The sequence below is a fragment of the Mustelus asterias genome, chromosome 13 (assembly GCF_964213995.1).
Source record: "Mustelus asterias chromosome 13, sMusAst1.hap1.1, whole genome shotgun sequence".
NCBI classification, from domain to species: Eukaryota; Metazoa; Chordata; class Chondrichthyes; order Carcharhiniformes; family Triakidae; genus Mustelus; species Mustelus asterias.
This window is the reverse complement of record NC_135813.1, coordinates 95,312,612-95,338,039: the sequence shown is the minus strand read 5'-3', so window position 1 is coordinate 95,338,039 and position 25,428 is coordinate 95,312,612. Positions and strand designations below refer to the sequence as shown.

At 46.2% G+C, this 25,428-nt stretch overlaps 1 protein-coding gene across 2 annotated transcripts; it reads right to left on the bottom strand.

The window, feature by feature from the left end:
* Nucleotides 1-2,163: 2,163 nt before the first annotated feature.
* LOC144502905 (uncharacterized) lies at nucleotides 2,164-22,624 on the bottom strand. 2 transcript variants are annotated; one of them, XM_078227316.1, is made up of 2 exons: nucleotides 22,240-22,624; nucleotides 2,164-6,056 (listed from the first exon to the last, which is right to left on the bottom strand). In XM_078227316.1, the coding sequence occupies exon 2, from the start codon at nucleotides 6,026-6,028 to the stop codon at nucleotides 4,949-4,951; it is 1,080 nt and encodes a 359-aa protein (XP_078083442.1). In that variant the 5' UTR covers nucleotides 6,029-6,056; nucleotides 22,240-22,624; the 3' UTR covers nucleotides 2,164-4,948. The 2 variants fall into 2 exon arrangements, with proteins under 2 accessions (XP_078083442.1, XP_078083443.1); XM_078227317.1 differs by lacking the exon at nucleotides 22,240-22,624 and adding an exon at nucleotides 21,164-21,281 and having other exon boundaries at nucleotides 2,170-6,056.
* Nucleotides 22,625-25,428: the final 2,804 nt, after the last annotated feature.

Sequence of the window (25,428 nt, the reverse complement as noted above, 5' to 3'; positions counted from 1 at the left end):
AGAGCACCTCCATCGTGAGGTTCCCATCCTGTCACTCCTACGTTGGCGGCCAAACCCAAACAGTGGGACTGCTGATGTGCCATCATTGGAGGACCCCCTATTGGATCTCCAGCCTCAGCAGCCCACCACAGCAAGCGGGCATCTTGGCCACAACTGTCCTCCTGGTCAAAAATTGCATTGGGTGTTTGGCGCTGATATGACATGGAGTAATTCACTTGACTTCAAGGTCCCGAGCTCTGTGGAAAAATTCAGCCTGGGGTGTCAGTCAGTTAGCAAGGGGCAATAGATGAAAGGACATTAGCGTGAAATGATGTGTAGGGCATGGCCATTTGGGGTGAGTGGGATCAAAGGTTATGGGGAGAAAGCAGGATTAGGTTATTGAGTTGGATGATCAGCCTTGATTGTGGCGAATGGAGCAGCAGGCTCGAAGGGCCAAATGGCCTCCTCCTGCTCCTATCTTCTATGTTTCTATGAGTAGCCCAAGGCTGGGAACAGAATGGAGCATGTGGGTTAAAGATGTGGATGAGGATTTCAGAAATGGTGGTGTGAGATAGAAGTGAAAGTCAATATTGGTGCACAGAAGTGGCCTTGAGCTCAACTAAGGGTGGAACAGAACACAGGTTGTACACTGTGTTCATGCAGTCAGGGAAGGGAATAGGATTGGCGACTGAGATCTGGTGAGAGCTGAATAGAACAGCTTAGACATTGCCAATGTTCAGCTGGAGGAAGCTGAGCTTATTTAAGAATTGGGCGAATGTAACAAATGCTTGAAGGTTGTTTATTTTCCTTCACCCAAAACAATGTGTCTCAACCACAATCTTAGAACAGTACCCTCTGTTCCATTATTGTGACATCCTTTCCCCACATCGGGGATCTTGTAGTCTGCATATTATTGTATGTTTGTGCTTAATTGGAGCCAGTTTTATGCTGTGTTGATTGAAGCTCAAACTCATTGTAAAATGGTTAGAGTGAAGACTTTTGTCTCATCAACTTTGCACAGGAATCAAAGTCAAGGGCCGGAGGGGAAAGGACAGTGCATGAACCTGCAGTGCCCTCGAAAAACTGAGCATGAGCCAAAGCCATTTTTAGTTTCATCGCCAACATGGCAAGGGCACAGTACTGGAGACAGTGGCACTGCCACTCACTGAGGAATGGTCCTGCAATGTGGCTGGAACTCCCCCACCTCTCATTGCTAATAAACATCTCAGTAACCGACACTGAGCTCATGGACTGTGAAGCTGTAAGTTCCTGTGCATAAAAATAGTCTCCAGGAAACAGACTGCAATGGCTGCTGCGCTGTCGATTGACACGAATGAATTGCTACGTGCAGTGATTCTCCCACAGTGAATGGTCGCATTGCTGTGACAGGGAGCTGAGGAAAGCTCTGGCCCTTCGCCACAGGGAGGAGATCTTCCTGCCCCTGTGGCTTGGGACAGGTTTCCCTAAATGGGGGGAAAAAGGGGATCAGTTCCTTCATGGCTCAGCGAGCACAGGCCACGCAGCAGCTGGTGTGAAGCTATGAGAAACAGGAAGGTTTTGAGTTCAGTCCCTGGTTTGTTGCTGCTAACCGATCACAGCTGGCTGAACATCTGGGCTGTGCAGTTGATTTTCGGAATCCCTAGAGTATCATAGAATCCCTACAGTGCAGAAGAAGGTCATTTGGCCCATCAATCCCACTCAGGCCCTATCCCCATAACCCCACGTATTTACCCTGCTAATCCCCTGACACCAAGGGCAATTTAGCATGGCCAATCAACCCTAACCCACACATCTTTGGAGTGTGGGAGGAAACCAGGGCACCTGGAGGAAACTCACATAGACACTGGGAGAATGTGCAAACTCCACACAGACAGTGATCCAAGGCTGGAATTGAACCCAGGTCCCTGGTGCCGAGAGGCAGCAGTGCTGACCATGGTGCCATCATTACGTAGGGTGAAGCTCAATCAGCCCCACTTTCAGCTTCATGATTAGCGATGGGAAATGCAGCCATATGGACACATGTTGAGAGGTTGGACCTGGTCATGAGCTCCCCACCTGAATTCCGCACTAACATCACTGCCTCAGACTTAGGCAGTAAGAACAGCATGGGAGAGTTGGTGTCATCTGCAGAATGGATCAGGAGAACATACTCTTTTAAAAAATTAATGCAGGCATTGTTTTATTAAAAATCGTTTATTATTGTATTTTTGCCAGCAGTAAATTTGCACTACATCTGAGCTCAACAGAAAAGCATTAAACAGAATGTTTAATATTGTCCAGCTTTGAGAGAGTTTCATGACGAAGCTCTAGATCTAAACATGGCTGCCTGGCATGGCGGACAGTGCCACAGAGTGTGGGGTAGGAATTCACTGCCACGAGCTTCACCTGGAGAGCTCTCCCCTTTGTTAGTGGAGTGTACGAAGAGACACCGAACGATGGAACTTCCCTTGGGAAGAAACATTCGGAAAGTCAGTCCCTGAAGATGGCCTTGTGAACTCCCCTTGCCCCCTGCAGCTGGTGACACAAGTAACAGGGTGCCTTTTAAGAGAAATGCTGTACTGGGGATTGGGGCCTAATATTAGGGACGGGGAGGGGGGAAACAGAGAAATGATAAATCATTTCGAAACAGGAAGAAATTTTGTGCTGATTACTATCATAGTTTTATGTTGTAGATTAATAAAACAAGCATAAAATATTTTTATTAAAATTGACATGAGCTTCCTCAAGAATATACGAGGCACAAACTGCAGTCATGCTGAAAACTGCACACAGTGTGATTCTGTGTCTGAAAAGGTTAACAACCAGGGCCTATTAACCCAGTGTTTGAATGATCTACATCTGAAGATTAACCTGATGTTGATAGACCTGCGTGCACTGTCTGTTTTTATTTCGGGGTTCCTTAGAATCCCTACAGTGCAAAAGAGGCCCCTTAGCCCACCAAGTCTGCACCGACTCTCTGACAGAGCATCTTACCCACACCCCCTCCCTCGCCCTACCCCATAACCCCACACATTAACGATGGCCAATCCCCCCCAACCTACACATCTTGGGCCACTAAGGGGCAATTTAGCACGGCCACTCCACCTAACCTGCACATCTTTGGACTGTAGGAGGAAACCGGAGCACCCGGAGGAAACCCATGGGAGAATGTGCAGACTCCACGCAGTCACCCGAGTCTGGAATCGAACCCGGGTCCCTGGAGCTGTGAGACAGCAGTGCTAGCCACTGCGCCACCCATCCGCGATCTTAAAAGTTTGAATTCACAACCCCTCCCACCTCTTCACTCCATTCCCCAACCCGCACAGAGCAGAGGCTGCAGCAACCTACGGGGCTGGGGAAGGAGAAAGCAGAGGAGGGGGCCTGACCCCCCTGGGTAGCTCTGTCTATGAAAAGGGGCTCTTTGTCCTGTTTGGTGTCGATGCTTGCGTGTCAAGGCCAGACAGTGAGAACAATGCACTCACTTCGGAAAATAACCTGTGATAAACCGAATTAAAAATAGATTTCCTCAATTTAATAAACTGAATTGTCGTCATGGGTAATGTGTCATGATTGCACCATGTTGAGTAAACTCAGACCCCCACGTGGTCGGCAGGCGGTTTTGGGGTTAAATCCAGTCTCCTTACCCCCTAAAACACACTGGCACTGAATTGACTCTGTAGCTGGTAACACTCTGCCTTCCTCCTGGAACTCTGTACGTCAGGAACACATGCAAGGAAAGTAACCTTTTGGAGTTTATTAGATTCTAAAGCTTTTCTCACAAAAAAAAGTGTGCCTAGTTTCACTAAAACTAAAAGCAAAGGAGAGTTCACCTCGAAAATCTGTGCTCATAAGCTTCCTGATTGAATGTTGCAGTTTAGTTTGATAAACTTCCTTCAAGGAGCTTTGCCTCTGTTAAACTGCTACACGGTTAATTGTGTTCAGATCCTGCCTGAACAACAATTCTTAAAAAAAAATGTTTATGTTTATCTGTTCATGAAACCTTAATGAGCATTTAGGGATGGGAGGTACATCGCCACATTTGAAATGGAAACCCTTTTTTCAGATGATTACTTTTGGTTGCTGCCAATGTGATGGGAAAATGCAAGTGTTTAAAACATCCAGCAATTCTTCACCAATAAAAAGTTTTTACTTTGGTTGCAATATATATATATATGGCTCCTTTGGGTGGTCTTTTAATTAGGTTGCATTTTGTGGGTACACACATTGCTTTAAGTTGGCTTGTTAGTAACGTTAGACAGAATGGTGAAAAAGTTTAATTACTACATCCCAGTGTGCAGGAATGCTTGCCATCAGCTAATCGACCCGTGTATTTGAGGTGTGTAGTATTCTGTCCTCAGCGAGGCTCAAAGGCGTGGACTCAAAATCTTTTCCTCGTAATACACGACTTTCAAATATCCAGCTCGATGGCCAGAATTTAGTTGCACGAGAACGGATCGAAAGTGGCAACACGACCGAAAAGTTCCAAGTCTAAAAGCCAGCAAATCAGTTGGCTGAGGTTCTGATTTGGAGTTACCTGGTTGGACACAATGGTTTAAATTCGAAGGATTGTCTGAGGACTGTATCTGCAATCCTTCAGAGTGGTGAAACTTGCCCAAAGAGCAACTTCAAGCATTCCTGGATAGTGGAATCTCCTTGTGGTTATCCCATTTAAAGAGCTATTCCCCCCATTGTCATGGGAATCAAAATCATTCTCATTGGCCTAGGGTAATGTTTCAATGCTGTGTTAAGAGAAATTATAAAACTTCATTTTTAAAACTTTTCTTTAACTGTTCAAAATTCTTGCAGTTTTTGGTGATCTTCCTTCTATATATCTTTTGTGCAGAAATTTTTTGAGAATTTTTTTCAAAAGCAACTGATTGAAAATTTACAGTTTTGTTGCAAGCTGAGCAAACACTCCAGATAGTCAACATTTAAATAGTCCTCTCTTTACATCCCATATTGATCTCACGTTGCTTCATCCTTTGATTGCTTAAATAGCTTTGCCATCACCGGGCACACCATTGGGATTCGGGATCAATGGGATTTTCTCTAGGTCGCTGAGGTCTACACTGGCCTCAGCAACATTGGATGCTTCATTAAGCCCCTTTGGCTTCTGGCCCTCTGAACTGCCCTTTGTCTCGGCTGCATCTGCAATGGGGGACTTGCTGCCCACGTCGTTCGCAGGCTGTTGATTGGAGTTGGTGTTTGGGTCTTCTCCACTTTCCGATTTCTTCTTTGTCCCCTTAGACTTGCCCTCCTCCTCATCATTTTCCTTGTTTTGTTTTCCATCTCCTTCTCCCTTTTGCTCTTTCTCCGTGGGCAGTTTATCACTTCCATCCTCTTTGCCGTCTGTTTCAGGTGCTTTATCGGCCTTGTTTTCTACTGTGCCCGATGTTTGGCCTTCGCTTTCTTTTGCTCCTGGTGCTGTGACACTTCCTCCCTCCTTGTCTGGGCTCTGAGAGCATTCTCCCTTTTCAGCTACATCGGCCTCTCCTTTGGGTGGTGTCTTCTTTTTGAGGTTGTGGCTGGCGTTGAGTATGTCTGCTTCCAGTTGCTTAGAAGAGCTTCCCCCGTCTTCCTTGGTCTCATCGTTGACCTTCTCGGGAATTTCATCAAACGTCTTGGCAGATCCGCCTTTGTCTTGCTCATCCACATACTTCTTCTTGGGGTATGAAGATGGGTAGTAGGCCGAAGCCTTGTAGTTTTGCTTTACCAGTACCACCGTACACACTATGACAATCAGTAAGATCAGAAGAATCCCACCGATGATGATTAAGCTCAGGTGCTGCTGAATGAACTTTATGATAGCAGCCCCAATGAGGATAGGTGGTGAAGTGGTAGCAGGAGCCTCACTTGAGAAAATAGAGTTGGTGCTGCTGATAACTGTTGAAATCTCGGTGCTTGTAAATGACACATCAGTTGTAGTGCTGCTGTCAGTATCAAGAGCGCCAGATGATTCTGCTGAATTTGAAGCTATAGATCCAAATGTGGTGCTGCTGCTGACGGGGTTTGTTGCTCTTGGGCGTACACATGTCAGAACAAGGAACCATATCGCCAGCAACACAGCCATTGTTATCTTCCACAGTTAGCTCAGAAATCTATTTAAATCAAGAAAGAACAAAACAACAGATTAGAATTTACAAAGGTGGTACTGTTCAAATACTATGGGGAGGAGCACTCCTAAACTACAGAGATCAGCGAGGTCCCAGATTCGAGGCAGGAAAACGAGGGGCGGAATCTTCCCGAGAAGTGGCAAAGTGACAGGGTCTGATTGAAGACTGGCAAGTTTCTCCCCCAGCGAACCAAGCTGGAACTCTCTCCGGATCTTACGGCACAGGTGAGCTTCACACAGTCATATAGAGGGATGGGACCCACACATGCTGGTAAAACCAACTGCAGAGATCAGGGTGCCTTGTTTAAAGAACGCTCCTGTCAAAGCAAAAAGTAACTTCTGCCCGACCCCACCAGTGAGGTCTCAGGGCCCCCAGAGGTGGCATCGCCGCCCCCCCCCCCCCCCCCCACCGGTGATCACAGCCAGCATTCCCCCCCGACCTACCCCGGTGATCAGAACCGGCATTCTCCCCCCCACCCCCAGTGATCAGAGCCAGCATCCCCCCCCCCCCCAATCGCCCTGGTGATCAGAGCTGGCATTTCCCCGGCCCCCATTGATTAGAGCCAGCGTTCCCCCCCCCACCCCTCAGTGATCAGAGCCAGCACCCCCCCCCCCCTCCCGGTAATCAGAGCCGGCATCACCCCCCCCCCCCCCCCCCCCACCCCCAACCACCTCAGTGATCAGAGCAGCCATTCCCCCTGCACCCCCTAAACAGTCAATGATGGCAACCTCACACCCTTAAAATTGCCAGCATCAAATCCTCACTCCCAACTCCCCACCCAAACCATCACCGACATACCCAGCATCTTCTGTCACCCACCACCACAAATAAATGAGTCCCCCCACCCCATGCATGAGGCTCCCATTAGGGTCTACGCCGGCACTGCCCCCTGGCACAGGTTGGCACTGCCAGGTTTCTTGCCACTTATTGGCAAGATTCTGTCCTGGGAATTAGAAGTTCTGCAGCTCTGGGTTAGAGAAGGAAAAATAAAAATCAATTAAGTAAGTCCCTGCCTGTGATTACTCTCCAGTGACCTGTATTTGAATTGTGCACGTATAGACACCAGGTTTGGAGTGGATTTAGACTGTGCGTGTGAAATGCCAAATGGGTGATAGCGAGTCACAGCCTGTTTTACATCTCTCCCAATATTTAAAACTGTGGGCATGCGAGCAGAAAGTGAAAGAAATAGCAACAGCCTCGATGAAACCAAAGCGTGCAGAGAGTGCAAGATGCACAAGTTCGGAAGTGGAGAGCTGGGGTCACAGTGATGCACGAGCGCTCATGAGCAACTTTTGCTGGTCAGGTTAGAGGAACCAAATCTATGTTTAAATTTAAACCAAAGGCAAGATAATTATATCACTCAAGTAACTCAGTTACCGGTACAGTATTACTGACATAGATTGAGCCATGAGGTACAATGTTACAGAAAAGTGATGTGTGGTAAGGTATAAAATGAGCTACAAGTTACACTACGAGATAGTGCAGGATGAAATCTTGTTACTATACAAGTCACACATGGCACAATATCACTGACGGAGCCAGTTTTGAGATCTCCAAATCCCGCTATGATTCGCTTGGTGAATGAGGTGAAGCAGCTGGCATTGACCAGGTTCCTGAATATTGTCGACCCGCATCGTCTCTCAGCTGCCCCTGCAGTTCCTACTCTGTCAGTTATCATCACACAAACCAGCCTCCCATCCATCGACTCTGTCTACACTTCCCGCTGCCTCAGGAAAAGCAGCCAGCATAATCAAGGACCCCACACACCCCGGACATACTTTCTTCCAAGGGCGGCACGGTAGCACAGTGGTTAGCACTGCTGCTTCACAGCTCCAGGGTCCTGGGTTCAATTCCTGGCTCGGTGGAGTTTGCACATTCTCCTCGTGTCTGCGTGGGTTTCCTCCGGGTGCTCCGGTTTCCTCCCACAGTCCAAAGATGTGCGGGTTAGGTTGATTGGCCAGGTTAAAAATTGCCCCTTAGAGTCCTGGGATGTGTAGGTTAGAGGGATTAGCGGGTAAAATATGTGGGGGTAGGGCTTGGGTTTGATTGTGGTCGGTGCAGACTCGATGGGCCGAATGGCCTCCTTCTGCACTGTAGGGTTTCTATGATTTCTATGATTTCTTCTGTCGGGAAAAATATATAAAAGCCTGAGGTCACGTACCAACCGACTCATGAACAGCTTCTTCCCTGCTGCCATCAGACTTTTGAATGTCCCTACCTTATATAAAGCTGATCTTTCTCTTCACTCTAGCTGTGACTGTAACACTACATTCTGCATCCTCCCCTTTCCTTCTCCCTTATGTACCCTATGAACAGTATGCTTTGTCTATATAGCACGGAAGAAACAATACTTTTTCACTGTATCCCGATACATGTGACAATAATAAATTATAATTTTAACCATGTTTCATTTAAAGCTCCCTCCAGTGGAGGCATAACACAGGCGAGATGCAAAGTGCCTTTGGCATTGCCCTATGTCTCACCCACTGGCTGAAGAGATGCCCACATCATCTCTCTGAGTGAAGGCCCATAGCATCTTGTGCCACTCGGGCACTTAACAGGTCAGCAGCAGGAAACCAAGGACCCTGGGTGGGTGCCTGGCATGCCAAGAACTGCTGGCCAATCAGTTCTCTGTACTCTGTCCTCCCCGTCACCAAACTCACCACAGGGGAGGACACGATTCCATCCTGTGAGCGCGACCATGCCAAAACTTAAGAAGTACTGCGTATTCGAACGATTAGGCCACGCACAAAAAAAGCATTGGGAGGGGACCAACCCGGATATATAGCCTGTTTGACAAAGGCATCACGATTCAGACACTCCCTACCTACCATGGGTAAAACCTGGAAAAATCGCTCTCAAATCTCCCAGAGGCACTAAAAACCTGTCTGGGAGAGCACATTAATCATGGCTTCTGTCACTTATTGGCACCTACCTTCTGCATGACATGATCTCTGCTTCAGCCAAGAACCCTTTTGAACAGAATCAGTGCCTCAAATCTGCAACTCTCTGGAAATGGAATCACCAGTTGCCTGATCTGGTCTTACTCATGTGTAACTTTTAACCATAAGCTTTGGTCCTCCCTAACCAGCCATTTGTAATAATTTGTCAGTGTGAATTAAATCCATTGATTGTTTTATGGACCACAATCAAATTGCTCCTCATATAAAATAAACCATGCTTCAAGCCTTCCTTGGTGGTTAAGGTGCTTGAAACTGGGAATAAATCCCAATGGCTCTCCACTGAGCCTTTTCCAAAGTTCCAATATCACCTACTAAACAAGGGGAATAAAACTGATGACAGGATTCTCAGTGAGACCTGACTAAGGTCTCGTACAAAGGTAAAAGGACAGTCCTCTGAATGCAGCCCAGTTTGCTGTTTACTTTAGTGACAGCTTCACAACACTGGCCATAAACCTTCAGAGAGCCATAGACAGTGACACCGAGATCTTGGCTGGGATTTTCCAGGCCTGCTCAACGCGGAGGTGCAAATCCCGTTCTGGCCATTAACTCTTGTGAGAGGGCCATAATTGGATTTGGACTGGGGAGACCTCAGAATGAGATCTTCCCCACCCCCAGCAAAGGCATAAACCTGATCATTAATTTAAATATATTTAAGAACATATTTTCTGGGAACATCAGATTTTCCCTCCCTGCAGGCGTGATGTCATGTCGCCAGGAATTATGCTGCTATGCAGTAGCTGAGACGATCACGCCAGGGGCATGGAGGCCAGTGTAGCCCCTGGGTGGTCAGGGACATGGCTGGGCAAGGGGTGGAGCCAGGGGCAAGGCCAAGGAGAAGGGGGCATGGGGCAGACAAGAATGGGAGAGAATTGTTGGCAGGGATGGATGGGGGAAGGTTGGAAATCGGCAGCGAAGGTGGACTGGGGGGGGGGGGGGGGGGGTGAGATTGTCGGTGAGGCTGGATGGGGAGGGGTTCCGATGTCTCTTAACTTTGAGATTGGGGCACCTTTTAAAAATGGCGCACTGATCTCAGTGGAGCCGGCCCTGTCGGTATGTTTAGGTACCGCCCCTCAATATTAACAGGGCGAAACAGCCCCCTCTCCCCCCCACTTTTTTTTGACCAAGTGTCAGAAGATCTGGAGAGAAAATCTGGCTGCTTCTCTGAGGAGAAACGCGGCAATTATCAGTCAGAACCTGACACTTTTCTACTTTCTGAGAAAAGTACACACCTTTTTTCCTTCTTCACTGCCTGTAAAATGTTTGTGAACTTCACATTGATCCTGTCCATGTGCATAACATTGCACTTGTCTAAATTAAACACTATCTGCAGTGGCGTAGTGGTATTGTCACTGGAAAAGACCCAGGGTAATGCCCAGGTTCGAATCCCACCATGGCAGATGGTGAAATTTGAATTCAATAAAAATCTGGAGTTAAAGGTCTAATGTTGACCACAAAACCTTTAGGGAAGGAAATCTGCCGCCTTTACCTGGTCTGGCCTACATGTGACTCGAGAGCCTCAGCAATGTGGCTGACTCTCAATAAACGCTGGCCCAGCCAGCGACGCCCATGAATGAATAATAAAAAAAGAAAGTGTAGACCCAAGTTCCCAATATTTAAAAATGTTCACCTCCACCAAGCTGTGAGAGAAAGCTCAGGGTCTTCACGTTCAAACCTGGAAGAATTCCATCCAATCTGATGTTCTGACACTTTTATAAATAATTGGCTTATAATCGTGATCCCAAACGCATCGCAGGTCACACTAAGCAGGAAGTCTCAATCCAATCCTGGCTCAATGAGCTAATCTCGCCCAGTTACACCCTCTTCACACCTTGGCTAGCGAGGGAAAACATTGTCCAGGGTTAACACTCTGGATCACCTACAGTTTGCGGATGTGGGGTCAGTACAGGATCAGGCTGGGTGGGGATATTCACCGGGGCCCTACAACTGCCAGCACTCACTCACTTGTATTCATGAAACATAGCCATTGGCCAAGCCGTTCTGGAATTTGCTGGAGCCCAGTATGAGGCACTGCAGTGAGGAAAGGGAACAGGAAAACTACATCGGTTCATTGTAGAACAAATCTTAAAAACCAAAAACCTGCAAGTGACTACAACTGAATTCCCCAGGTTTAAATGTTAACATGATCTCTGGACCTGATTTATTGCCACACATTCTGCATCTAAGCCCTTTAAATGTCTTAGAGCCTTGCAACTCACAACCACTTATCTGGGCATAGACGTAACATTTAGATTCTCTGCTCTCACCAGCTCAGTTTTTCAGCCTCAAGGATGTGATGTACTTCAGTCATGACTTTGAGGTGCAGTGAATCAGCACACCACAATGCCAGCATTGCTCTGCAGTGCTAACACCACTGAGTTATGTAACTGTAGGAGGCCACTTCATTTCCGGTGGGCCCCTGTATCACCTCAATGCCTGCTTTCCCCATACCTACTCGGGTATCTGTGAGGTTCTCAATCTATGCCATCCCTGCCCTCCCTTCCACCCCCCCTCATTCTCCACCTTCAATCACCTGTGTAAGGAGACCAATACTGAAATTCATTTCAAAAGTATTTCCCTTTTCAGAACTCTCTTGGTGGAGCCCACATCCCCTTGTCTGGTGCGAATGGTCATCATTTTGCTCGGAGCAGTGGCCTCCAGTGTTGCCCCGTGGAAGCACTAACTCCCAGGGTGTGGAATCCCTGTCTCCAGCCCACCTCCTTTGACCTGGCTGGCTTGGTAATGGGCAGGTAGAGGCTTCAGCCCCAACAAGGCCTATTTGGATCTCCCCAGCCAGAGATAAGAATGCAAAGAACAAAGAACAATACAGCACAGGAACAGGCCCTTCGGCCCTCCAAGCCCGTGCCGCTCCCTGGTCCAAACTAGACCATTCTTTTGTATCCCTCCATTCCCACTCCGTTCATATGGCTATCTAGATAAGTCTTAAACGTTCCCAGTGTGTCCGCCTCCACCACCTTGCCCGGCAGCGCATTCCAGGCCCCCACCACCCTGTGTGTAAAATATGTCCTTCTGATATCTGTGTTAAACCTCCCCCCCTTCACCTTGAACCTATGACCCCTCGTGAACGTCACCACCGACCTGGGGAAAAGCTTCCCACCGTACACCCTATCTATGCCTTTCATAATTTTATACACCTCGATTAAGTCTCCCCTCATCCTCCGTCTTTCCAGGGAGAACAACCCCAGTTTACCCAATCTCTCCTCATAACTAAGCCCCTCCATACCAGGCAACATCCTGGTAAACCTCCTCTGTACTCTCTCCAAAGCCTCCACGTCCTTCTGGTAGTGTGGCGACCAGAACTGGGCGCAGTATTCCAAATGCGGCCGAACCAACGTTCTATATAACTGCAACATCAGACCCCAACTTTTATACTCTATGCCCCGTCCTATAAAGGCAAGCATGCCATATGCCTTCTTCACCACCTTCTCTACCTGTGACGTCACCTTCAAGGATCTGTGGACTTGCACACCCAGGTCCCTCTGCGTATCTACACCCTTTATGGTTCTGCCATTTATCGTATAGCTCCCCCCTACGTTAGTTCTACCAAAATGCATCACTTCGCATTTATCAGGATTGAACTCCATCTGCCATTTCTTTGCCCAGATTTCCAGCCTATCTATATCCTTCTGTAGCCTCTGACAATGTTCCTCACTATCTGCAAGTCCTGCCAATTTTGTGTCGTCCGCAAACTTACTGATCATCCCAGTTACTCCTTCTTCCAGATCGTTTATATAAATCACAAACAGCAGAGGTCCCAATACAGAGCCCTGCGGAACACCACTAGTCACAGGCCTCCAGCCGGAAGAATGCAGTGTGGTTGGGTCCCTCCAGAGTTTCAGTGGGAGTCCCACGGAGCAACCATAGTTCCCGAGAGTCAGCAGACCGCTTGACCATTGTATGTATGTGGTCGAGTCTCAGGCCGATGGTCCCATACATCCTTCTCGGGCGGCACGGTGGCGCAGTGGTCAGCACTGCTGCTTCACAGCCTAGGGACACAGGTTCGATTTTGGCCTTGGGGGACTGTCCGTGTGGAGTTTTGCACATTCTCCCCGTGTCTGCATGGGTTTCCTCCCACACTCCAAAGATGTGCAGGTTAGGTTGATTGGCCGTGCTAAATTGCCCCTTAGTGTCAGGGGGATTAGAAGGGGTTACGTGGATAGGGCCTGGGTGGAATTGTTGTTGGTGCAGGCTTGATGGGCCAAATGGTCTCCTTCTGCACTGTAGGATTCTATGATTCTCAGCAGAGGTTACTGGACAGCAATCAGTGCGGATTTTCACCAAAGGTGCTAATAAATTTCTAACACTGCACGAAGCACCCCAACTTATCAGTAAACTCAGCCCTGGCAATGGTCTGACCTTCCTGGTTTTTATATCTTGGTACCCCACTGACTTTTTTATTTAATCATTCATCGTTGGCATTGTGGACAAGGCTAGGGTTTATTCCTTAAGATGATGGCGAGCTGCCTTTTAGGCTTCCTAGGCTATTCCACGGCGGGGGGGTTGGGAGTCAACCCCATTACTGTCGGTCTGAAGTCACATGTAGGCCAAACCATGTAAAAGTGGCAGATTTCCTTCCCTAAAGCATATTAATGGACCAGATGGGTTTTTCTGACAGTTTGGTAGTTTCACTGATGCTAGGCTTTTATTCCAGACTTTGAGTTCACAGCTACAGCGGTGGGATTTGAATTCTTACCACTGGACCATTAGTCCAGGTCTCTGATTATTAGTCCAGCAACATAACCACTAGGCCACCGTAACCCAGCTGGTGGCATTGCCCCAGAGTTATTATTTTCCAGATTGGGTTCCTGAATCTGACTGTTGTCGGGCTTCCGCCAAAGAACAGTGCAGCACAGGAATAGGCCCTTCGGCCCTCCAAGCCTGCACCGATCATGATGCCTGCCTAAACTAAAACCACATGCACTTACGGAGTCAGTATCCTTCCATTCCCATCCTATTCATGTATTCATCTAGTTGTCCCTTAAATGCCGCTATCATACCTGCTCCCACCAGGGCAATGCGTTCCAGACATTCATCACCCTCTCTGTATAAAACACTTGCCTTGCACATCTCCTTTAAACTTTTTCCCATGCACCTTAAACCTATGTCCCCTAGTACTTGGCTTTTCTACCCTAAGAAAGAGCATCTTGAATTAGTGGATGAGGGTGGCGCTCAGAGTCGCCTCCATGTTTGAGTGGCCTGCCAACATGCACTGTGATGCTTCACCTGATGAGTGGCCACTTGGGTACAAGACTAAAGGGCATCTGCTGACCATGGAACCAGGTCCAGTGTGTCAGCATCATCTTCAGGACAGAAAGGGAAGAAAAATGTGGAAAATAATTGGAGGCGGTCAGCCCCCGGGATTCTGTTCGATTTTGGATGGAGTGAGATGTCTCACATTCTTGGACAATGCTGCAGAGGAAACCACAGCATATGTGGTGTTACTTCAAATGTGAAGTTTTCTTTGAGCTCGATTTGGTTTTTAGGCTAGTTGTGGTTTTTTTTATTTTGGCTAAACATGAGAAAAATTAAAAACACGAAACTAATGATCAGACAAAGGCCAGAAATGTAATTTAGTAAAATGCAAATACTAGATTGTCAATGGTCCTTGAAGCACTGGGAACGGTAAAAAAAATCCACATTCTAGAAAAGGAAGAAATTTCAGGTCAGAGGCCTGATGAGTCTAACAGAAACTGTCATCATGTTGCTATAAATCTGGAGAGTTAACGCAGGCTCCAAGCATTACAGGGAGGCCAGCTCAGCAACCCAGTGAGAAGCTGTGGTTCTGTGGCCACACAGGAATGCCTTTATTTTAGCTTTTGAGTCCCTGTTGGTTTCTATTCACTTATTGGCAGAACGGAAGGAGAGGGGGGGAAAATGAAGCAACGGTAGCTGCCAGGAGAGATGAAGTTATGGGTAAGAAGGCAACAGTTAAGAACAGGGAGTTAAGAGAGTTGGAAGGACAAAAATGAGAGAGGTAGGAAAGAAAGGAGAAATGAACGAGACAGCACTTCACAGAGAGGAAAAAAGCGAGAGCTGGAAGGAAAACAGAAAGAGAAAAAAGCCGAAATAGTGAGTGTGCGAGAGAGTTAGAGGAAGTGAGACAGAGTAGGAGAAAGCAAATGAGAGGCCAGTGAATGCGAGAGAGAGAGAAAGTCAGCAAGGGGAGGGGGGGGGGGGGGTGCGGATAATGGTAATTACAAATAAGAGAGAGAGCAAAAGATGAAGTGGGGGTTGTGGATGAATATTAATAAGAGGCAGGGAGAGGAATGTATTAATGATGGATGGGGAGTGAGAGAGAGCAAGTAATGATCATAGAGAGAGCGTATATAAATGAAGAAAGTGAGGGAGTAATAGAAGAAATGAAAGAGAGGAAATTTGAGAGGGAATAGAAGTATAAAGTGGGAGGAAATATTAATGATAAAGAAATGGTGACAAAAGACCCAGGAAAAGAATTGAGGGGGATTACGAACTTGGATACAAACTAGAGCATGGGTACACCATTCAGCCCCTCAAGCCTGATCTGCCATTTAATAAGAACATAGCTGATTTAACAGTATCCTCAAATCTGCCCCCTGCCTACCCCTGATAACTTACCCCAAGAATCTATTCATCGCTGCCTTAAAAATATTCAAAGACTCTGCTTCCACCACCTTGCCAGGAAGAAAGTTGCAAAGACTCATGACCCTCTGATTGCAAAGAATGTCACCTCGTCTCAGTTTTGAATGCAAGAGCCCTTATTTTTAAACTATGACTGGTTCTAGATTCTCTCACAAGAGGAAACATCCTCTCCACATCCACCCTGTCAAGACCCTTCAGGATCTTATACCTTTCAATCAAGCTGCCTCTTACTCTCCTGAACTCCAGCGGATACAAACCTAACCTGTCCAACGTGACAACCCATCCATTCCAGGTATAAGTCTGGTAAACCTTCTCTGAACTGCTTCCAATTCATTTACACCTTCCTTAAATAAGATGACCAATACTGTACACATGATGTGGAGATGCCATCGTTGGACTGGGGTGGGCACAGTAAGAAGTCTCACAACACCAGGTTGAAGTCTGACCAATTCATTTGGAATCGCGAGCTTTCGGAGTGCCGTTCTTTCGGAGCAGCGTTCTGAAAGCTCGTGATTCCAAATAAACCTGTTGGACTTTAACCTGCTGTTGTGAGACTTCTTACAGTACTGTACACAGTACTCCGAATGTGGCCTCAACAATGCCTTGTACAACTGAAGCATAACCTCCCTGCTTTTGTGTTCAATTCCCCTCTCATTCTAGTGACTTTTGGGAGACACTCGAGATGGATAGCACGTGCACAAGCTGAAAATAACTATTGATGAAGGCTAAAAATACACAACCAAACTGTAAAGAACAATTGTTTGACTCGTGCATTGAAGAAGGAACCTTAAAAAACAGGAGTACCTAGAAATGGGAGGGGAACAGTGACGAGGAATCGGAGAGAGATTGTATCAAGCTGGTTCTGCAGGGAATTGTCTGCTGTGGGACACGAATATGTTACAGGCTGAAGTAAAGGTTTTGTTCAGTAACCCACATGAGTCCAACGTGGCTGTTTCTGGTTTCCTACCTCTAAAGGATATGCTAAGAATAAAAGCAGCAGAGTACAAAGATGTATCATCGCTGAATGAGAATCTGAAACCAGCTCAAGGGAAACAAGATGCAAGATTTATTTTAAGCAAATTAACTTGCGATTTTAACATTTTAAAAAAAAACAAATCGACTCGATTGATAGTACAATTTGTTGAGTAGATTGGCAACCCAGTAGTGCACAGTGTCCATGAGTGAACAGCAGGGCAGCCATCCCCACCACTGCTTTGTGCCGCACCATTTCACCAAGTGATTAGAGCGTTGCTCCATCAGTTGACCACAGTCTTGGCAATCTAGCTCTACATTTTTTGTGCAGTCATGAGGTTTTAACAGGTATTTTTATTATCCCAATAATTTTGCAAAGGCTGAAATATACATTCAAATATTAACAGCATTTGTAATTGCCTTTGTAAAAAATGATTTTACTTGATTTGATTTATTGTCACATGTATTAACATAGTGAAAAGTATTGTTTCTTGCGAGCTACACAGACAAAGCATACCGTTCATAGAGAAGGAAACGAGAGAGTGCAGAATGTAGTGTTACAGTCATACAAAGAACAAAGAACAGTACAGCACAGGAAACAGGCCCTTCGGCCCTCCAAGCCTGTGCCGCTCCTTGGTCCAACTAGACCAATCGTTTGTATCCCTCCATTCCCAGGCTGCTCATGTGACTCTCCAGGTAAGTCTTAAACGATGTCAGCGTGCCTGCCTCCACCACCCTACTTGGCAGCGCATTCCAGGCCCCCACCACCCTCTGTGTAAAAAACGTCCCTCTGATATCTGAGTTATACTTCGCCCCTCTCAGCTTGAGCCCGTGACCCCTCGTGATCGTCACCTCCGACCTGGGAAAAAGCTTCCTACTGTTCACCCTATCTATACCCTTCATAATCTTGTACACCTCTATTAGATCTCCCCTCATTCTCCGTCTTTCCAAGGAGAACAACCCCAGTCTACCCAATCTCTCCTCATAGCTAAGACCCTCCATACCAGGCAACATCCTGGTAAACCTTCTCTGAACTCTCTCTAACGCCTCCACGTCCTTCTGGTAGTGCGGCGACCAGAACTGGACGCAGTACTCCAAATGTGGCCTAACCAGCGTTCTATACAGCTGCATCATCAGACTCCAGCTTTTATACTCTATACCCCGTCCTATAAAGGCAAGCATACCATATGCCTTCTTCACCACCTTCTCCACCTGTGTTGCCACCTTCATAGTTAGGGTGTAGAGAAAGATCAACTTAATGCAAGGTAAGTTCATTCAAAAGTCTGACAGCAGCAGGGAAGAAGCTGTTCTTGAGTCGGTTGGTGCGTGACCTCAGACTTTTGTATCTTTTTCCCGAAGGAAGAAGGTGTTCTCAGGTATAGTAAGAAGTCTCAACACCAGGTTAAAGTTCAACAGGTTTATTTCGTATCATGAGCTTTCGGAGAGTTGCTCTTTCACTCACCTGCTGAAGGAGCAGTGCTCCGAAAGCTCGTGATTCCAAATAAACCTGCTGGACTTTAATCTGGTGTTGTGAGACTTCTTACTGTGTCCACCCCAGTCCAACGTGGCATCTCCACATCATTCTCAGGTGTGTCATTTACTTTAGACAGGTACACCCCTTTAAATTTATCCATCAGCCCATCAGAGAGGTTACATTTGGAATAGGAGGACTTAATTAAAGCACAAGGAAAGAGTCAAGTGATTTTATAACTAACTGATGAATGGATTCATTGAACCTTACTGCAAAAGGAGATCATTTGGCCCATTGTGTGTGTGCTGGCTCTTTGTAAGAACTATTCAGTTCGTTCCACTTCCTTGATCTTTCCCCCAAACCAACAAGTTTTCACTCACCAACAGTCTTTTAGGCTATTCCTCTGTATCATCTGGAGATTGATCAGGTTGACTGTGGGGTCTGATCAAAAAATTGATCCCAATAAGACTTGAATAGAAATGGGAGGAAAGGGTCGCAACATTGAGCAAGGACATTCTTTTTAAGCTTTGATGAGCAGTACGGCAAGGAATCATGTCACAGGCTTATAGATGTGGACGTGTACCCAAGATTCAACGCATAGCTACCAAATATTGTTCTGGGATCATAGAATCCCCACAGGGCAGAAGAGGCCATTCAGCCCATCGCGTCTGCACTGACTCTCTGACAGAGTATCTTACCCAGGCCCTCTCCACCGCCCTATCCCTGTAACCCCATGCACGTTCCCCGTGGGTTTCCTCCAGGTGCTCCGGTTACCTCCCACAGTCTAAAGATGTGTATATTAGATGGTTTGGCCGTGCTAAATTGCCCCTTAGGTGTCCAAAGATGTGTAGGTGCAGACTCACTGGACTGAAAGGCCTCTTTCTGTACTGTACGGATTTTATGTGTGAAAGGCAGAGAGTTGGAGTCAGGGGAGCTGCTATTCATTGCCTGAGTTGAGGCAAACTACATCATGTTGAATATGAGGGAAATATGTCTAAGGGTTTAGAGAGGAGACGACCAGGAAAATCAGAGGGAATGGAGAGCATCTGCAGGATAGTCTCAGCAGCAGTGGATTGTACATTGTTGAGAGTGCTGTCAGTACTTTATGGAGGAGGCACCATTTAGCTGGGAAATGTAGAGAGGATGGCCCCTCTCATGGGACAATCTAGAATGAGGGGTCACTGTTTAAAAATAAGGGGTCATTGATTTAAGACAGAGACAAGGGGATGTTTTTCTCTCAGAGGGTCATGAGACTTTGGAACTCTCTCCCTCAAAAGGAGTCTTCAAAATTTTTAAGACAGAGCCAGATAAATTCTTAATTAACAAGGGGCGTGGTGAAAGTTTATCGGAGCTAGGCAGGAATGTGGAGTTGAGGTTACAATCAGATCAACCAATTGTAACCTCAGAGTGGGCTGCTTCCATCCCAACCTGGGTGGAGGTCTGTAGGCCGGAGGAGGGTGGTCCTCCAGCCAACAGACTGAGAATCAACAATCTACTAAATGGCAACATCAGGAAAGTGCAGGATCTTGCAACAATTAAATGGGCCAATGGAATGTCTGGCACCACCGAATGAAGTGGTTAAATGCAACGTTATTCTTCAGGATCCCACTCACCAACTTCACAGCACCGCCCAATGCAAATTGGCAGGAAGGAATAAAACTCGGCGAGGGAGTCACCAGCTCCTCCCGGTAATTAACTCCAGGCCTCCCTCAATGAGGAGGCAGTGTGGAATGGATAGAGAACCAAGAAAACAAAACTCTTTGAAAATTGGGGGACAAAAAATCCCTTTGCATTCTCTAGCTGAACAACTATCTGAAAGTATTTTCAATTTTTTTAAAATGTTTTTTTTTTCAGGGAAGTGGGCATCGTTGGCAAGGCCAGCATTCATTGCCCATCCCTCTTGGCCCTTGAATTGAGTGGCTTGCTAGACCACTACAGAAGGCAATTTATGAGTCTCGCAAGTAGGCTTACATTAACACCGCATAGGAGTTACTGTGTTGCCGCACTTCGGTGCCTGTTCGGGTACACTGAGGGAGAATTTAGCATGGCCAATGCACCTAACCAGCACGTCTTTCGGACTGTGGGAGGAAACCGGAGCACCCGGAGGAAACCCATGCAGACATGGGGAGAACGTGCAAACTCCACACAGACGGTGACCCAAGCCGGGAATCGAACCTGAGTGAGGCTAACCACTGTGCTGTGGATCTGGAGTCACATGTAGGCTGGGCCATGCAAGGGCAGCATATTTCCTTCCCAAAACAAGGCTGGTTAACCAAATTGTTTTCTATTACTTCACGGTCACCATCACTGAGACTAGTTTCAAATTCCAAATTTTTATTAGTTGAATTTTAATTCCACCAGCTGTCACGGTGGGGTTTGAACCCACCTCCCTCAGAGCATTAGTCTACACCACTGGATTACTAGTTCAGCATTATTACCACTACTCCACCGTTTCCCTTGAAGTTTGACCCTGAAGTGATTTAATCCTAAAACTCAGTTAGCACTGCTGCCTCACAGCTCCAGGGACCTGGGTTCGATTCCCGGCTTGGGTCACTGTCTGTGCGGAGTCTGCATGTTCTCCCCGTGTCTGTGTGGGTTTTCTCCGGGTGCTCCTGTTTCCTCCCACAGTCCGAAAGACGTGCTGGTTAGGTGCATTGGCTGTGCTAAATTCTCCCTCAGTGTACCCAAACAGGCGCCGGAGTGTGGCGACTAGGGGATTTTCACAGTAACTTCACTGCAGCGTTAATGTCAGCCTATTTGTGACACTAATAAATTAACTTTTAAAAAAAATCTCAATCCCACCAATCAGCCCTGAAATGGTTAAACAAAACATCAAGTTACTGGCCTTCAGGAGAGACCTTGGTTCAAGGTAGACCCAGCACTGTCCACTGAATCTCCTTCTACTTGAACCTGCGTCAAACAATTGTTTCTGTAAGATAGTCTGTGAAGGCCCTTATTATTATGACTTTGAGTCGAGTTGTTGGCCATGAGCTGAGATACAGTGCCATGGAGTAGCTAAGATGGTAATATATTTGAGGTGCCCCACTCACCAGTTTCACAATATTGTTCATGCAGTTGGCAGGCAGGATCAGCCAGACTGTCAGGGTCCACTTGACAGTTCACAGCACTCCCAGAAATCGAATGGCCTGCTAATATCTACCGCCTTGCCTCAGTTGTGTTAGGGATGTTTATCCCTACAGATAGAGTAAGACCACAATACACAAGCAGGAGGAGAGACCTGGTGTCGGAGGAGAGGAAGGAAAAATTCAAGACGCAACGGGCAGAAATGAGAGGTCGAGGGAAGGAGACCATAAGGAGCAAATCAGGCTGAGTTGCCAGAAGCGAAATATGAGATGAGTGTAACAAAGCAAAAAGAGTGAAGGGGGGGGGGGGGGGTAAAGAAAGACAGGAATATATGAACAAAGAGAAAAGGCATTAATGAAGAAAGTGAGAGTACAGAATATTCTGCAGTGATTGGATGGATAAGTGCAGGAAAGAAAGTGTTGCAGTGCCAAGCAAAAAGAGACAAAAAAAATCTGAAAAAAAAGCTACATTTTTACCTTGTGCTGAATGCACTTCCAGCAATTTCAATTTTCATTTCAGATTTCTATCACTTTGTTTTACTGACTCAGAGTGAACCGCTCTTTACAATTATGATTCCACAGCACATATTTTAGTTTGAAAGGTAATAACAGTGGGGGGATATTTCAGTGGAGAACAATGGGTGAAGACTTCTTCAGTTTGGGCTGTCAAAGGGGCTCTACTTCTGAGTTGCTAAACAATGAAGAACGATCTTCCCCCTGTAACATATAACCAGCGAATCCTACACCTTTTTAAATAAGTAGGAAAGTAAACTTGGAAATGGAGAGGGGGGGGGGGGTGGAGGGATGGGGAGAGGAGAGAGGGGTCAGGAAAAGGAGAGAAGGCAAACTTTTTGCATAAATATTTAGGAATTTTTCCCCTTGCACTGGAAGCTGAAACTCAGACTACCTTCACAGTAATCTACATCACATGGCTTACAAAGATACTTGTTGCAGCTGCAACTTCAGGACGCAAGAGTGGGAAAGAAAAATCTCTTTTCTGCCGCAGCTCATAGCAATTCAGAGAAAAAAAAACTTCGACTTACCCCGTTGACCTTTTGAAATAAAATAAACGTCTTCTCAAGTGAGTGGCTTTGAGTGCAGGGGGGAAAAACGCTCTTGGAAATAAAGATACAAAGTTGGAAGGGGTGGGGGAGGTTTAAAAAGTTCTTTGCCGTTCTATGCAAAAGTTTTTCTTCTTGCGATGAATTCCCTCAAGCCATGGGTTCGGAATTAGGCTTGTGGGGTCTCCTCACTCTCTCTCTCTCTCTGCCTCTCTCCTCCTCACCAGCTTGTTTTTATTAGCTTGGAGTTTAATGTGGGGAGAGCGCTGCAGGGATGCAGTACTTATCAACAGCAGACTTCCTGCCAGACGCTTGTGAGCTGTGCAGAGAGCAGATCCCTTACTTAATGCTGCGAGGAGGCAGTTACAGTGTGTGTGAGCGAGAGAGAAGGGGCTGTATGCGTGCGTGTGTGTTTCAATTGAACGGAAGATTTCAGTGAATCATTGGTTACTAAGAAAAGATAGAAAGTGGATGAACTGAAACAACGTCTGCTGTCAATGTTTTTTTTAAACATGCCCTCCAGAAAACAGAAACTGTGTCTCAATGTTCTATAAACAAAAGGGGAGAGAGAAAAAAATAACTTGGTATTTTGAGTTATGGAATGTGTTGTATGTATCTGATGGAGAGTTATTTGTGAGGGGGGAATACCCCCCCCCCCTCCTCCCCCTCCTCTTGAAGAAGCTGTGGAACTTTCACCTCTGGGTTTGGAGATGATTGGTTCAAGTTTCCATTCCAGAGGTTTGAACGTGTAACCTAGGCTGGCACGCCAGTGCAGTACCGAAGGAACCCCGCACTGTTGGAGGTGCCATCATTCCGATGAAACAATAAGAAAAAACTCGAGGCCCCATCGCAGGAGAGCATAAGAGATCCCTCGGCACTCTTTCAAAGGGGCACAGATGTTATCCTTAGTGCCCCGTACAACATTGATCCAGCTAGGAGCATCACATTGCTGTTTGTGTTAGCTTGCCATGGCTGCCACATGCTCTACGTTGCAATGACCACATTTTACAAGTACTTTATTGACTGCTTTAGGATGTAATGAAGTCATGAAAGGTGCTGTGTGTGTAAGTTCTTTTTTTCTCCTTTTCCTGCTGATGGGGGGAGCTGTTCGATGGATGCCTGCTGTTCTTTGGCATCTCCTCAAGTGGGTGTTCTTCCAGTGAACCTAAAGAAAGAGGATTAATGGAGTATTCAACAGAGGCTGCATCACATCCAAGCCAGATCCTGTTCTCCCAAGATGTCCATTGGTGGTCACTTGGGGATTTGTTAAGAGGGTCTATGACTCATTTTTCCACTTGCCAATCTCAGAATACAGAAGCCAATTGTGGACAGCTGCTTAACGCTGCCTTGGCTGAGTTCAGTTGAATCAGCACATAGCAGCAATCAAAGCTGGGATCTCGCATTACAGAAGGGGGCCATTTGTCCCATCAAGTCCATGCCAGCTTTCTTTAGAGCAACCCTGTGTGATCCATTCCCCAGCATTGTCCACATGGCCCTGGAGTGTGTCCTGCTCTTTATGGCCCGCTGGGTAGTGCGGCTGCCCTCTCAGTCTAAATGGTCACTGGGAAGATGTTAAGAGGGATTATTTCTCAGTTTTCCACTCGTTAACCTAAGAGTATGGAAGCCAATTGTGGACAACTGCTTAATGCTGCCCGGCTACAGCAAGGATTACTCTCTGCTCTATTCCAAAGATTAGTTTGACAACCATTAAATGCAAGAAGTGACGTTTTTAAATCGGCATGTTCTTAAAGGACTGGCTTACAACATTGACCTTGGGTTCATCTCCCACTCATACAAATCGAATGAAGATGTCCTCTCTCCATCAGCTGTTGGCATCCTATATAACAAGAGTTTAAGCAGCATTAGTCTCTCAGGCTAGATCTTAATGAGTGCACACTTAGGGCACTAAATTGGTCCTAATTCATCACAAACTGACTTGTATTTGGAAGATAAGTTCTTACACTTGCTATTTCTATTATACTTTTAAATGCATTTGTATCGATTTCTTGCCTGCTACATTATTTGAATTTTAAACAGGATAATGAATTTATTCAAATACGTTAGGCTGTGCACTAAAAACAGAAGGAAGAGGGATGTCACCTCATAAATTGACAATGAGAAGGTGTAAAGATGGTTGGTGTCGGCAGTGGGAGAGCTGTATTGCCATCGCTCTGCCAAGTTTGAAGCTAAGGCACAGCATCAGAGTGAAGGAAACATTGGCTGAGGAATTCTTTGGAGCTACTCGTGGAGTTTCTGCCACACCTTGGAATCGTTACCATTGGCAGAGTGGAAACAGCTCCTAAGAATTGCCCAGTCATTTATCATGTCTCCTCTTGATAATGACACTGGGTCACTAACATTCACATCTCAACTGTCATTGAATCTCCACTTTATGACATTTTTAATTAATTGCTTCTGATTGAATGATCAGATTATTTTTTAAAAGATGCACAACGTTATCAGTCTAGAAGTTACTTTTACAAAGAATAGGGAAACCGGAAAATTCTTGATTCAAGAGTTTGGGGATTGTCCCTGAGTGTCAGGCAGACTAAGAGGGTAAATACGTGCGGTTACAAGGATAGGGCCTGGGTGGGATTGTTGTCGGTGCAGGCTCGATGGGCCAAATGGCCTCCTTCTGTACTGTAGGGATTCTATGATTCTAAAAAATGAGAAGCTCACAATCAGCACACAATCCACCATTCCAATTGGTTATTGATTATGTTCTATGGAATAGCCCAGTGAGGTAAGTAGTCACTGTGTCACATGCTCCAGGACTGGCTGTGGTCAATTAAGGACACAGTCAGATAGTGGATTCAAGTGGTCCTGTATTTCGATTTGCCATTCTGTCTGCAATCCCTCGACATAATAAAAAAAATTATTATATCTCATATGTTGTTATGTTAATATGTTATTGCTATAGCTATGGATACTCTAAACCTAAACAGATGCTCACCGCAAACATTTGGTTGTAAGTTAAAAATGTTGGAGTAGAATCATCAGTCAAATTGCTGCCCTTTCATCTTCAGACTCCAATGTTTAATCTACCCTTGAGTTGGTGGATGAAAGTTTGTTGTCTCTGTCGCTAAGGTCTGTTAACAAAATGAGCTCAGGGCAACCAAAATACCGATCTTCCAGTGGACACAAGTTACATAGAACACTGACCTTAAATCA